Genomic DNA, 14,772 nt, shown 5'->3' on the forward strand with positions numbered 1-14,772 from the left:
GGGATGAGACGAGCGTGCCCCACGTGCAGACAGCCATGCTACGTGCCCGCTCCGGGCACCTCTATGCCAAGAGAGGCGGGTCCACCGGGGGCAGCACCCACAGGACGGCTCTCGTCCATAGAGCTCAGCCTCCCGGTTCCTGCGGATGAACCTCTGACCGACACCCTCTGCCCAGGTGTTGGGGCTCCCAGCTTTCGATGTGTCACCACCCCCACCCTGAACTTCCACCCCTGCAGGGCCACATCCTGTCACTCCATGGACTCAAGGCCCTGTCAGAGAAACCCTTAGAGACTCCAAACGGACCCGTATTCATCCACACCGCTCTCCCAAGATTTGATTGGCCGTTCGCACGCTGGCACTGGGTCCCTCTACTGTCTGTCCCCTTTCTTCCTATCAGTCCAGGTCCCTGTGTCCATCTCGGACCAGAGGGAAAGGAGAGGTGCTGTGCGGACTGGCTTTCCGGCACGCGTCCCTGACTATGGAACTCCGGAGAGAGCCTGCCGGCCTGCCATTCAGTCTGTCCGTCCCTCCCTCCCTGCAGGCCCTCCCCACCCCCCCCCCCCCTCGCCAAGGACGGCGCGCACCGATGAGGTCAGGGATGGCGGGCAGGTCCCCCAGGTCCTCCAGGAGCTCGTGCAGGGGGTCGCAGTGATCGGGGGCAACCGAGTCCTCGTGCTCCAGCAACAGCTGCAGGTGGAAGGAGAGAGCAGCTACAGATCCAAGCCAGACCTTCCTCCGGGGGCCGCCCCACTGCGACCCCCAGCCGCGCCCCTCACCCTGTGCGTGTTGACCAGCTCCCCCACGGTGATGTACACCACGGGTTTGGCCACAGCCACCATGTCCGAGTACTCGTCCATCGCAAAGCGCTCTTCCGGCTCCGGCACCTGGCAGGCTCGGCAGACGAACCTCCTGTCTCCAGAGGAAGGGTGTGGGACAGGGCGGGCGGCACCCCCACCTGTCCTGTGCGCCCCCGTGGGGCCACCCGGCCCCCCCTCCCGGTGTCCCCTCAAGCCCACTGCCCTGGACGGCCCTCCTCTGTCTCCGCCGGGCGATGCTTCCAACACCCCACGCTCCGGCTCCCTGACCGCCGCGCCCCCACCGTGCCGCACCTCCCCCATGGCCCAGACGGGGGAGGGGGGGCACGGCAGAGGACGAGAGCAGGAGAAGGGGACAGGAGGGACAGGGTGCCGGGACGGAGACCTGAACTTGAGGTGCGTCTCCTCCAGGTAGTCGTTCAAGACCCGCAGGTGCCGGCTCTCCCCGCGGAAGGCCTTGCCGGCAGCGGCCTGCTGCAGGACTTGGGCCACGGCCCCGAGCGCGTGGCGCTGGGGGGCGGCCAGGGCACCGCCCGCCGCCACGGCCACGATGTCGAAGGCGTCAGGGGCCACGATGGCCGGGTTCAGGAAGCGGTAGTACAGGAGGTTCCCTACCACCTGAGGGCGGAGGAAACCGTCCCAGGAGCGTCCGGGGGTCCGCCCTGGCAGCCCCTGCCCTGCCCCCCAGCTCCCAGGCTGGCGACCGGCTCAAGGTCACGCGGCAGAAGCTGGGCAGGGGCTGGGACCGGAGCCCAGATCCCCTGGGCCCGTGCGGGCCTGTCCGGCCTCTCAGCTCACGACCGTGCGCCTTTCCGCCCGCCGGCAGAGGCCCTGCTGGTGAGCCAGCGTGGAGATTTCCCCGCTTGATTTTTACGGCGTCGGGTCTTCTCTCCATTTGTCTCAGTCGGGGGTTCACCAGCAGGGCAAAAGGCAGCTCGCGAGTCTGGGGAGGGGACACTCGCCTTGTAGACCTCGTTCTCTGGGGCGTCGGGGAACTTCTCTGCCAGGGTTGTCTTCAGGACCTTAGCAACGTACCGCATCCCGTACCTGGGGACAAAGTGTGCGTGAGCCGCGGTCCGCCCGTCTCTGCCGGAGCTCCAGGCAGTGACCCCTGCTACTCACGGCCCGCTCCCTGCCACCCCCTCCCCGGCCCTAGTGTCAGTGCCCAGGACCAGGGCCCTGCCGCCCCCTGCCCTGCCCTAGTGTCAGTGCCCAGGACCAGGGCCCTGTCGCCTCCTCCCCTGCCTCAGTGTCAGTGCCCAGAACCAGGGCCCTGCCGCCCCCTCCCCTGCCTCAAATCAGAACCCAGGACCTGGGCCCTGCTGCCCCCTCCCCTGCCCTAGTGTCAGTGCCCAGGACCAGGGCCCTGCCGCCCCCTCCCCTGCCCTAGTGTCAGTGCCCAAGGACCAGGGCCCTGCCGCCCCCTCCCCTGCCCTAGTGTCAGTGCCCAAGGACCAGGGCCCTGTCTCCCCCTCCCCTGCCTTAGTGTCAGTGCCCAACACCAGGGCCCTGCCGCCCCCTCCCCTGCCCTAGTGTCAGAGCCTAAGGACCAGGGCCCTGCCGCCCCCTCCCCTGCCCCAGTGTCAGTGCCCAGGACCAGGGCCCTGTCGCCCCCTCACCTGCCCTAATGTCAGTGCCCAAGGACCAGGGCCCTGCCGCCTCCTCCCCTGCCTCAGTGTCAGAACCCAGGACCAGGGCCCTATCGCCCCCTCCCCTGCCTCAGTGTCAGTGCCCAGGACCAGGGCCCTGTCGCCCCCTCCCCTGCCCTAGTGTCAGTGCCCAAGGACCAGGGCCCTGCTGCCCCCTTCCCTGCCCTAGTGTCAGTGCCCAAGGACCAGGGCCCTGCCACCCCCTCCCCTGCCTCAGTGTCAGTGCCCAGGACCAGGGCCCTGCCGCCCACTAAGCTTGCATGCGGCCTTCAGCCTGGCCAGAGACCCTCCTCTTTGCTCCAGGCTCCCCTGGGGAGCAGCCCAGGTCCCGATATTCACTTTGCCTCCCCCCACAGAAGCACCTTCAGCGTGGACCTGGGGTGTGGGGCACTCACAGCCAGAACCCTGTCCCAGGACAGCCTGGGAGGCTCTGGGAAGGCCAACCTTGTCTGTCATCACCGAGCACCCGGGAGGGGCTGGATTGGAGGCGGGGCCCGAGGAGAACAACAGATGGGGGCTACCCCACCCCCTCCCCCTCGCCGACTCCTTCCCTGGTCTGGAAGATGGAGATGGCCATTCTTGCCCTCCCTCTAGCTCAGGGATTTTGTGAGGATCAAGTGAAACTATGTCGTGGAAGTAACATACGATGACAGAACAGTGTTCAAATGTGTTAGATTCTATTATTGTCACTGTTCCTACCACAGATGTGCCACCTACTAATTTAACCTATTCCCGCCTCCTAGAGTGCTGGACACAGAGGTTTACAGCTCGCCTGGCCTGGCCCTCTTGAGGTCCCGTGCCCGGGCTGGGGCGCGGCTGATGCACTTACGGAATCTGGTCCACAGAGGAGATGATGGCTGCAAGGAACTTGTCCGTCACGGCAAGGAGGCTGCGGAGGGAGATGTCCAGCCGTCTCTGGACCTCGGGGTGGCTCAAGGCCTGCTCTGGAGTGACGTCATAAGGGAGGTGGCTGTGGGCAGAGAGACACAAGGTATCAGCCAGAGCCCCTCCCGTGGCCTCCCCTCCCGAGTTCCACCCTTTGAACCCTCCATCTAATAGGATTGCGCGTGCATATACCTACACACGTGCTAAGGGCGGCCCCGCGTGCTGGAGGGACCAGGCCGGAATAAGAGGGAATGGAGCGAGGTGGGTGGAAGGCGAAGGAGGAGAAGCTGAGGGCCCATGGGGTGGACGAGGAGGGACGAGCGGACGACCACAGTCTGCGTGGACTCCTCAGCGGGGCTGGAGGCAGGGCCATCCCTCAGCTAGTCTTTGGCGGTTGGGGTGATCGGGAAGACGGCCTCGGCCTTGCAGCCCCAACACGCAGGCCTGTGTGCCACTGGAGAGGCCGCCAGCGCGGGCGGCTCCTCGGCGGCTCCCCTCCCAAGGACCGTGCCCCCGAGTAGCACCCCCAGTCTACAAGGCCGACCAGCTGTCCTGCCACCTCACTTGTCTATCCGCCTGCAAATCTGGGTGCTCAGCTACCCCCATCAAGGAGGCGTCCGTATCCCAGCTCCCGGCAGGTCGGACGGGCCACTCTCAAGCAAGCACCGACACGCCAATTAAACACGTTTGCACGTTCACCTGTGTTCATTCTACACCCAGGTCCGTGTCATTTACATCAGTTCCACGTTAATCACCAGAGGGGGCGCTAAAAGCTACTTTATTTCAACCCGCAGGGCCGGCGTCGCATCTGCATAAATCAGCAGCTCATTTCTATGCCACCTTCGGAGCCGGTCAAAGGAGCTCTCCCTCTGCTGCTGCTCACCCGCACCGCCCCTCACCTGCGCTGGCCGGTCTGGGCCTCGCTCTGGTTGATCCAGCTCTTGTAGAGGTGAACGGGGTCGATGTGGACACTCAGCGTCTTGTCCTCCAGCACGTCCTGGACGACTCTGCCCAGGATCTCGCGCAGGGCGCTCTGGCCCCGCCCATTACGGTAGAACCTCACCACGAGCCCCACTACGGCGGGGTTGCCCGTCACCATGTCCTGGGGCTGCTCCACCTTTGACCTGTGGTTCGAGAGGTCACCGGAGCTGGTCTCCTGTCTCTGTGTAGGACAAAGAGCTGCTCCTCTCCGAGACTGTGGCCCTTCCAAGCCTGCTCTGCTATGGCCCCTCTCAAGGCCTGTCCTGACAGCCTGTGAGCTGACTTGCCCGCCCACGTCCTCCCTCCGTGCTGTCCCCGGAGGCTCTTACAGACGCTCCACGTGAGGCTGAGAAGAGGTCTCATGACTCCATTTCTGCCCTCAAACCTCAGCAAACCGCCCCCTTGTGAAGGGGCCGACGGTGGCGTCTCTCAACCCGTTCCCTTCCCACTCGTCTGGGCGCGGAAGGCCTACCTGATCTCCTCCTGGAGCGCCGTCTTGAAGAGCTGGAGCAGGAGGTAGGCCTCGCGGCCGTTGGAGGCATAGTTGTACAGGCTGAAAATCACGGACTCCATGAACTTGGTGGTTCTGTTCTGTGGCATGTGAAAGATCAGCTTGGCCAGGTAGAGAGGCTGAGTCTGCAAGCAACGGGGGAAACAGGAAGCGTGTGATGGGCCTCGAGGGCCGGTGGCGCGTTAGAGGCTCTCCCGATGGGGACCGGAGACGAGAAGGCACCGGCCCGCTTCCCGCGAGGTGCGAGGAACCTTCAGACAAGCAGCAGTGGGGGGCAGTCTCTGGGGTCAAGGCATGAGGGTCACAGGCACAGAGAGGCCTCCAGGCCCCAGACCCCCAGGGGACGGTGGGGTCCTCTCGTTCCAAAGAATCCTGCTCACCTGCAGCAGGTAAAAGAGGTGCTGGTAAGCTTCTAGTTTCTGCCTTTTCTCTTTGCTCAGCGACTTCAGGCCCTTCTGCTTGTCCAGAACCATCATACCCGACAGCTGTTCTTTGTTCTTATTGGTCAGCTTCTTGCAGTGGGAGATCACCTCCTGCAGGTGCCGGGGGGCACGGCGCGGGGTCAGAATCAGGCCTCGAGGAACCGGGCCTTTCTGCGGTTCCAGGCGCCCCCGCACACGGTTCTAGGGTGCGCGCCCCCCCCGCCCCCCCCCCGCCCTGCCACTCCGTCTGGCACCTCTGCTTCCACAGGGTGCGTCCCGTCCCCAGAGAGGGCCGGCTAGCAGCCCGGGCGTCGCGTCTGTGGGATTTTGCTCATTTCTCACGTCGCGCGCCCGGGCTGGGGCCATCACTGCCGCTTCTACCCACACGGCGCGGCCTCGTCATTTGCGGTTTGAGGAAATTTCCCGTCTGTCTACACGGGCCTGGTGAGGTGGGCGCTCTGATTATTCCCGCCTCCGAGGAGGAAACAGACTCAGAGATTAAAGAGGCGGCTGGCGGCCCCCTCACTGGGAAGCGGCAGAAGCAGGCATTCTAGTTCCACCGTCACCTGCCCCCCGAAGCGCCGCGGGAGCGAGGACCTGAGCCAGGTGATGAAATCCGACACGTAACACGTACTCGAGTAGCCACCTCCCTGGAAGCAGCTGGGTCTGGCGGTGGGCGGCCCGGCCCCTCACCTGCAGGGTGATCTGGTTCTTCACCAGCAGGCCGATCTTGATGTCCATGAGGTTGAGGTCCTGCTGCAGCTGCTGGTTGGACCGGATCTTCCTGACCACCTCTTCCTGAAGCTTCAGCAGCTCTGCCTCGGCCAGGAATTCCTCCTGGCTTTGATTCAAGAGGTGGGCAAATCTGCACACCACGCTGAGAGGGGGATGGGGCACGTGCACTGGCGGGAAGGGAAGAGGCGTCAGGACGAGCTGAGCCCTCGCGGGGGCTTCCTCAGCAGCTCCCTGCCTCTTACCACCTCCTGGTCCCCAGCCTGCTTGAGGCCAGCAGGCCGCCTCCAGGCCGGTCCTGTCCCCGAGCTCCTTGTCTCTCATGGGCGGCTATGACGGAAGAACCGTCCTTCCCTTGCTCTCCTCGCCCCTGGGCCCAGGCCAGGGACCTCTCCCGCCCCCAAGTCAGAGCCCTAGCTGCCTCCACGAACCCCCTACTCCAATTTGTTCTTCTGATCGGCTGAGTGCCCAGAGTCAGAGATGGGCAGGCGGCACCCCTGCGGGCAGGAAGGGCAGAGTGGGGTAAGAGGGACGTCCCAGGGCAGTGCAGGCCACCTGATGCCCAGGAATGCTGCCTCAGGCCTGGAAGGGAAAGGGGCCCACCTGTTCCAGAAGCCAAGGACTGGAGGAAACTTGGAAATGGACCCTGGGTCTACTTCACAAAGAGCAGGGCATCCAAGGCTGGGCTTCTGGACTTTCAGGACAGGAGCCAAGAACGGCCCAGAAGGACCCCTTTGAGGCTTTAGGTGCGTGCCCCGCTGAGGGGACAAGGGGCAGGATGACAGAGCACCCCTAGGTGCTGGCACTCAGTCCTGACACTGCAGAAGGCTTCACGCACGGCCCAGAGGCCGGAGCTGGGGGAGCCACGAGTCACGCGAGAGTGTGGGGACAAGCCCCTTCCCTTGATTACTTTGCTGGTAGTGACGGGGAGATAATGGAGGCCTGGTGCAGAAGGAACATGCTCGAGGGAGTCCTCCAGGGGACCGGGCCATGCTACCTGGCGGGCAGGAGCTTCTGCTACAACCCCTATCGGACATTCTGCACAGACGTCTCCTACTCTCTCCCTGCTGTGCGGCCCCAGGAGGGGCATCTGGACCTGTCTGAGCCCGGGGGATTTCCTGTCTCTACCACCAGACTGGGGGATCCCCAAAGGCAGAGCACATGTCTTCACTCCCACACGCACCCCGGGTCCTGAGCCATATGCTCAAGGTCGGGGACATCAGCTGGTGACGAGGGCAGGGGCTCAAGAAGGGCCAACGGCGTCTCCAGAGCCCAGGCTGCAAGCTTGGGGGGGGGGGGGGGCGTGACCCTCTGCCTTGCTGACTCTTGGGGGCCATGGGCTCGCACGGACAGGGGAGGGCAGGCCGTGTACTCACGACAGAGAGGAGACCAAGCCGCGTACCTAACATTCTGTAGGCATCCCGGGCTTTCCGGGCTCGGAAAAACGCCTGGATCTTCACAATGGAGTTAACCTGCCGGGAACACAGGTGCGAAAGGGCTGCTGGCCGCCCCTGCCCTGGTCTCATGCGTGAAGGCCGGGCACGGGGACAGCAGGAGGACACTCACGTTCTTCTGGAAGTATCCCAGACGCCTCCGGTACCGCCTCCGAGCTGCCCACATCCGGACCCAGGCCTGGATCTGAGGACGTGCACTGCGTCAGAGCTCCAGGCTCGGGGGCCACCCTCCGGCCCGGGCCAGTCCAGCTGTCCCCAGAGGCCACGAGGCAAGAGGACTAAACAATTGTTCTCAGAGGGCCCTTCAAGAGACAGGAACCCACCCAAACCGTGACAGCTACCTTGATTACGGCGTCCGAGTTTGCTTTTAAATACTGCAGCCGTCCCAGGTAGGCCTTCCGCTGCCTGTAACCCCGCCAGTGAGCCTGGGTGTCGGGACAGGAAAGGAGAAGAGCCCGGCTGGTCCCCGCTAGCCTGAGAGGCCCTCCAGGGAAGCAGGAGGGAGGCAGGCAAGGGGAGGGGGAGGGGGAGGGGGGGAGGGAAAGCCAGCCCCGGTGTCAGAGAACTTCCATCCACATGGGGAGACCAAACGCCTGCCGCCCTCCCTGGTCCCGGCACACGCATATGCACACGCACACACCCAGGCCAACCAACACCTCCTCGCAGGGACTCTACCGTAAGGCAACGAGCTTAAAAGACAGTAGTAATATAGTCTACACCCCGTCACCAGAGCATGCGCCGTGTCCCCCCAAACACACGCACGTGCTCCGCCATCCCCCATGCCCAGTCTGGGGAGGCACACAGAGACACAGGCACGCAGGCACAGCCGCGTGGGCCGCGGGCCGCCCACGCTCCCCTAGTCACACTCCTGTTCCAACGACCCCACCCTGCTCGCACCCAACCCTGTGCCAGCCTCCCCTGCACAGAGCACAGCGATTCAGGGCACCCGGCCCTGGCTGTAAGTCAGGCCCTCTTTGGTCTCTAAAACCAAACCTCACGGCCCCCTTCCCTCTCAGGGGCCTCTCCCCTTTCATGCCAAGCCTGTGTAGATTAGTTTCCTAACTTCTCGGACTGTGTCTCTCTCGGCCCCAAATTTCCAGAAGTTCTCGACCATCTGACACACACACGTCCCCCCACCGGCTCCTTCCTTCGTGATTCCAGCCACCAGCCACACCAGACGATTCGCTTTCCTCTAACCATGCCTGGTGACTTTCTGCCCCGACCCTTCGTTTACGCCCCCCATCCCGACCCCCAGCCCCACCTACCCCCGAAACCCTTCCTGTCTTTTCGGGCTCACAGGGAACATGTCCTGGGCGCTCAGGCCCTGGGCGATACCCCATCGCTGACACCGCGGCTGGTGCGTTTGGAGTATCCCTTCTCGACTAACTGCCCTCCCAGCCCTCCCCAGAGCCAGTCCTCCGGGCCGGGCTCCCTCCTGAGGCTGACCGTGTCACCCTGTTGGCATGGGGTGTAAACGAGGCAGGGTGGCCCCAGGACAGCAGCCGTCCACCCTGGAGCCTGCAGGCCCGGGAAGCCCCCGGCCCAGGCCTTTCCCAGGTGCTGCATCCTCTCCTTCTGCAGGTACACACTGTCCCTCTGGATCCCTGCTGCGGTGAGAAGCAGAGGGGACCCCTCTCCTCTCTTCCTCCGCCCACTCACACACAGCTCCTTCCTAAAGAGCTCCCCCCCCCCCCCCGCCCCGCCCAGTCTGGATTGGTCGAAAGGCAGGACAGGGACTGGCTCTCAGCCAGGCTCAGAGCCTTCGGGAGAGCGGGAGGTCTCCGCACGCCCCACCAACACCATTGCTGACCCTTACTACTTCTCTACGGCTGGAGGACAGGTGGCCCGAGAGGCTCTGGGCCACCTCTCCCTTCCCCCGCCTCCCAGGACCTGGGCCGGAACCCGCACAGCTCCAGGGCTGGTGGCAAATGCGCCCTGACCCCATCCCCTCTGCCACTGCTGCCGTGGCTTCTCAGCTCTGTAGTTTTGGGGTGAAATTCCAGTCCAGGCTCAGGCGGGGGGAATCCCTGCGATCAGACCACTCAGTGCTAACTGCTAAGGTTCTGCATTGACTTCTGGGACCAGCGCCCTGCCAGGTAACCTGGTATCACGGCCACCACCAGTGGAGTGCTCACCAGCTCAGCGCTACGTGAAACTTTCCTGCTCAACCCTCACAATCCACACGTGAGGTCAGGACCATCATCGTGAATGAGGGGACGGTCTGGAGAGGGCTTAGGGAAGGCGCCCAAGGTCCTCGTACGACCCCGAAATGGCAGGACCAGGAGGCGAACTCCAGCCTCTAACTCTAAAGCCCAAGCCCTCCGTTACCACCCCCCACACGGGCTAGCGCATACTCAGGGACCACTCGCCGCCCCCCACCCCCGCCCCAGGGGACTCTTCTGGGTTGCTCTGCGTCCCTATCAGCACAGCATCTAATGTCAGCTGTGTTCCTGGCCCCGCCAGGGGAGATGTGGTCGCTCCTCTGTGTGTCTCCCGTCCGTCTCCTGCCCTTGCCCCGGGCCAGCGGGCATCCTTGCAGATACCGGGTGTGCGCACGTTCATTATGTAAAGTATCTTCACGGTGCCCACGTGCCCGTGACACCTGCAGGTCACATCTACCTGGGGAGTCTCTGTGCTCGACTCCCATCTTTCCTGGCTCGTAAGGTGGTCGGGCCCGAGGCCCACCTTCCGAGTTGCCCCTGTCCCCAGTTACTCGTGGGACCATCCGCAGGTCAGAAGAATACAAGTAGAAAGGGCTGGCTGGAGACAAAAGTTCCCCTTGGGGCTGGTCCACCCTTTCCTGTTTACCCCCGACCCGGGACACCCCCCTCATGTCCGAACCCCAATGGCTCACTAAACCTCACTCCCTCTTCCCCACGGGGAGGCAACGAAGCAGCTCACGCCCTGGGGACAGTGATGGTGATGACAGTGACTGGCACTGTTCAGATGCCCGTTGGATGTCACCTCGCTTAGCCCTCACGACAGCCCTGCACGGGGGGGGGGGGGGGGGGGGGGCCGCTACAACATTCACGTTTCCATTCTGCAGATGGGGAAGCTGGTCCAGAGTACGTGCCTGGCGGGGTCACGTGGTGACTAAGTGGCGGAGATGGGACCCAAACCCAGGCTCTGGAACACATGCTCCTCTCAAACCCCACCGCTCGGGGGCCGGAAGATCACCCCCCTCCCACTCAGCAGAGAGCAGGCAGGAAGGAAACCACAAAGCCCAGACCCCAGGCCCTGGACTTCCAAGGCCAGTGCCCGCCACCTGGATCCTGATGACCGCCGGCAGCCAGGTCCTCAGAAAGCGGGAGCGCTCAGCGAACTTCTGCCGAACCAGGAAGCCGCGCATGCGGGCCTGGAGCTGGATGACTAAGCCGACGTTGGCCTTCCAGAGCTGTTGGCGGTCACGGGCAGCCGTGACCTTGGTGATGGCGGACTGTGGAGGCAGGAGAGAGCCTGTGGTACCCTGGCAGGCGGAGCCTCAGCTACAGGGAAGGCCCTCCCCGGCCCCTCCTGCACAGGGGCTCTGCCAACCTGGATCTCCTCCCGAGTCAGGTGGGACGTGTTCAGGCGGCAGCCGGTGGGCGGCTCCCAAGTTCCCCGGAAGGTCTGCAGGTGCAAGTAGTAGGCGGAGCCATCCCTCATGTCGTGTTGGACCCAGAGAGCCGCGTCCCCTGAGCAGAAGCCAGGTAAGGACGCGAGGCTGAGGAGGCAGCGGGCCACTGGGACAGGCGGCGGGAGGGGCTGGGCCATTACCTGGACGCCGCTTCTTTGCCATGGCTCCTTCCAGGACTCGCTGGTAGCTGTCGGCGCAGTTGGGAACCACCCCTCGGAGGGCCACGGAGGGGTTCCTTAACACCCGCTCTGTCTGGGCTGCCTTGCCCTCCTTGATGGCCTGGTTGATGGCGGCCACACCGAGAGCCACTGACAGGGGCATCAGGAGGCGGGGGTTGGTCCTTACCCCTCCCCCAAGTCCCTCCCAAGCGCCCTGTCCTGCCTACGGGGGTGGGATTCACAGGACACAAAAGGCCCATCTAAAGGAGGGGACAGGGAACCTCCCGGCATGGATGCAGACATAGATGAAAACAGAGCATGCGGCTGTGCCTGGAGGAAAAGGTAGCAGTCAAGGAAGGCTTCCTGGAGGGAGGCAGCATGGGGCTGGCTGGGACGGGGTAAGAACACAGCTCCAATCTCTCTCGTACAGAAGCTCAAGGGCAGGACACGGGCAGAGAAGCTCAGGGCAGTTTCTTAGGGAGAGAATAAAGTCCGAGAAGTGCAGCACCTGCCTTCCGTCACGCAGACAGACAGACAGACAGACAGACAGACAGACAGAGGGACTCCAGACAGTACGGACCGACACCACCAGCACGAGCTCTGCCACGCAAGTGTCTCTGTGTACTGACCCCTGCCGCCCACGCCTGAACACCCCCCAGCCAGAGCGGGCGGTATGGGATGGACCTTCGGCCACCATCCAATTTCACACGCTCAGGCTTCGGGGTCAAGTACCCACTGGAAGGCGTGGACGGAGGCACAGGTGGGCTGTGGGCTCTCAGCTCCTGAGACTTGCCAGCCCGGCTGCTGGAAGCCCACCCTCTAGTCCGAGCAGCAAGGCCCTGCTCTGGTTCTGGCCCATCTCCCTGGGTGGGGAGCCCTCACCTCTTTCCCTCCCCCAGCCCCCCCCCCCACCCCGGCCACCAGACTCCTGCAGGGCCCCCAGGCCCACGTACTCTGCTGTGCGGCGTTCGTGTCCTGGTTGGCTCGAACCACCTCCCGGCGGATCTCGTCCAGCCACAGCACCGCTCCGGGGTCCCCCGTTGCCTGGGATGTCAAGAGATGTGGGAGAGACGAGAGCCGGGCCAGGCAGGCCCCAAGCTCAGCTGTGCGAGGACCCGCGTGCAGCCATGGCCTTGTCACCTGCTCCGGTGGGCTGCTGCCAGGCTCAGAAGGCTCGGTCCGGGCCTGCTCTCAGGCTGGCCCAGCACCGACTCAGCTTGGCCGCAGCACCCCCAGAGCCTCCGCCCTCCGGGCAGCTCACCTCCCTGCCCTTGTGCCTCAGCCACGTCCCAGGAGAGCCCGGACCAAAGTCTCCCTGCACCTGCCCTGCTCCTGCACCCCTGTGCCTCATTGCGCACCTTCTCGGGCCGATCCTGACCCTGGCCTCCCCTCTGTCCTTCCCGTCCCTGCTCCGAACCTTCTACACCACCAGGCGTGGCAGGCTGTGTGTGACCACAGGCTGAGAGAGTCTGTGCAGGCCACAGGGTCAGGCTGGTTCCCCACTGCCCCACCCCCCTTCACCCAGCCCCAACCCCAGACTCCGCTCCCTGCCAACCCTCCTCACAGACAGGAGGAACTTTCTTTTTTTTTTTTTTTTTTTTAATTTTTTAATGTGTTTATTTTTGAGAGAGAGACGGAGCGTGAGCGGGGGAGGGGCGGGGGGGGTGGACACAGAATCCGAAGCAGGCTCCAGGTTCTGAGCTGTCAGCACAGAGCCCGACGCAGGGCTCGAACCCACGAACTGTGGGATCATGACCTGAGCCGAAGTCGGATGCTTAACCGACTGAGCCACCCAGACGCCCCACGGGAGAACCTTTCTAAACAAAATGTGACGGGCCGCTGTGCTCCAGGCAGCGCTCTAAAGCACTTTCTTTGGAACCGGCTTTTGTAAAGCCCACAAACGATGCTCGGCCCAGGAAGAACCCAGGCGGCTTTACCAGCACGCCATGTCACCGAACCCCTGACCGCGAGACACGTCGACTGTCGTGTCGTGTCTGCAGGTGAGGAAACAGCAGGACGTGGGCAGGGTCAGCCCACCAGGATGCACATTGAGGCGTCTGGCCCAGCAGGTCTAGCCCTCAACCCCCCGCGCCACCGTGGGCTCAGGGCACTACAGGCTTAGGACCCCACCACGCTCTCCGATCGTGTGATTTCCCCCCCAGAAGGCACGTAGAACCAGCGCATGCAGCATGTTACGGACGCGTTAGCAGAGCTCAGAGACACGGGATTTGCTGGAGGTCACCACGTCGCTGAGTGTCAGAGCAGGAAGTCCAGCCCCGTTCTCTGGCCCCCAGGCCTGTGCTCTACCCACGCACAAGCCCCCACCACTCTCTGCACGCTGGCATCCGGAGCTCGGTCCAGCGCCCTGGCCGTGGGGCCACCTACCCCCACGGCCCCTCCTGCCCTCCACCCCCAGAGGGGACTCTCATCAGACTGGGCTGGCCCCAGGTGCATCCTGGGCACAGCTCTGCCCACGGCGGATGCTCTTTCTGCTCCAGCGACCGACGCAGACCTCACCTGGGCCTTCTGCCTTTTGGCCGCCACAAGGAGGAGATGGTACCGAGGGGCCACGGGCAGGTGGACGTCGTCCAGGCCAGCCGAGGGGAGCAGGAGGGCCGACAGGGTCTTCTCGGGGCTGCCCTGGTCCAGAGCCTCGTTGATGAGGCTGACCGCCAGCACCTCTGGGCAAGACACACGTCGGTGGGCAGAGGGACTAGGTAAGGGATGGGCCGCCTCTGCCCGCCCTGGACTCCACTCACGATCGGTTTCTTCCTGCACCTGAGCGTTGACCTGGTTCACGGCGGCCTGCAGGTCATTCCAGCTCAAGACGCCGTCTGGCGCACGCCCCCGCCGCAGCGCCACCAGCGCATCAAAGTAACTGGCAGCAGAGGGAGAGAGGGTGGGCAGCGGGGGCCCCGCCAGCGGGAAGTCAGGGGGCTCGCCGCGCTCTCCTCTTCTCCCCTCGTCCACTGTTCTTCCGAGGCCCCTGTGCTGGCTCCCCGCTCTGCCCGAGCCCTGCGTGCCCCAGCCTCCCACCGCTCGGTCTCCGGACTTGTACCCTAACCTCACGGCTCAAGACGCCGAAACCTTAAGTTCTCCCCAACCCGCCACCCGTGCGTGAACGCCAGCGGCCTCCTCGCTCCTTCCACGGATGCCGGATGTGATCACACGCCTGCCGCTCACCCCTGAGCTCTGCACCTCCATTTGGCCTGTGTGCCCTAGTCCTTCCCACTCCTGTCAACACACACTCCAATCTCTAAGGGAGAAAATCTTGGAGCCACAGGTGACCACGCTCTCCCCCTCACAGCCACATCCACACGCAACCAAGTCCCGTCAGATCCACTTGGGGAACAGACCCAGGAGCAGACTCCCCTTCGCCACCACCCATGCCCGCTGCCCTCGGCCATGACTTCCTCACGCCTGGCCTGGAGGCTGTCTGCCCGTCCTGATCAACCCTGGAGCCATCCCCAGTGCAGCAGCCACCGAGAGCCTGGCAAAAGGTCACATCGGCCCCTCCTCACTGAAACCCTCCTGTGGCTTCCCTTCCTA

General features: G+C 64.1%; 1 protein-coding gene across 5 annotated transcripts in view; it reads right to left on the reverse strand.

Annotated features, from left to right (window-relative positions):
• Nucleotides 1-14,772, reverse strand: part of IQGAP3 (IQ motif containing GTPase activating protein 3) — a 35,990-nt gene that overhangs the window by 4,681 nt on the left and 16,537 nt on the right. For 4 of the 5 annotated variants that reach the window (XM_045454493.1, XM_045454497.1, XM_045454494.1 and 1 more), the window contains 17 exons: nt 13,983-14,101; nt 13,741-13,904; nt 12,177-12,267; nt 11,206-11,373; nt 10,984-11,123; nt 10,715-10,885; nt 7,791-7,874; nt 7,562-7,633; nt 7,398-7,467; nt 5,957-6,165; nt 5,222-5,374; nt 4,803-4,966; nt 4,249-4,473; nt 3,294-3,434; nt 1,778-1,862; nt 777-1,433; nt 585-687 (listed from right to left, as the gene is read on the reverse strand). In XM_045454493.1, the coding sequence (XP_045310449.1) occupies nt 585-687; nt 777-1,433; nt 1,778-1,862; nt 3,294-3,434; nt 4,249-4,473; nt 4,803-4,966; nt 5,222-5,374; nt 5,957-6,165; nt 7,398-7,467; nt 7,562-7,633; nt 7,791-7,874; nt 10,715-10,885; nt 10,984-11,123; nt 11,206-11,373; nt 12,177-12,267; nt 13,741-13,904; nt 13,983-14,101 (2,816 nt within the window). The remainder of the gene's footprint in view (nt 1-584; nt 688-776; nt 1,434-1,777; nt 1,863-3,293; nt 3,435-4,248; nt 4,474-4,802; nt 4,967-5,221; nt 5,375-5,956; nt 6,166-7,397; nt 7,468-7,561; nt 7,634-7,790; nt 7,875-10,714; nt 10,886-10,983; nt 11,124-11,205; nt 11,374-12,176; nt 12,268-13,740; nt 13,905-13,982; nt 14,102-14,772) is intronic. The other variant, XM_045454496.1, reaches the window with a different exon arrangement.

The sequence above is a fragment of the Leopardus geoffroyi genome, chromosome C3 (assembly GCF_018350155.1).
Source record: "Leopardus geoffroyi isolate Oge1 chromosome C3, O.geoffroyi_Oge1_pat1.0, whole genome shotgun sequence".
NCBI lineage: Eukaryota > Metazoa > Chordata > Mammalia > Carnivora > Felidae > Leopardus > Leopardus geoffroyi.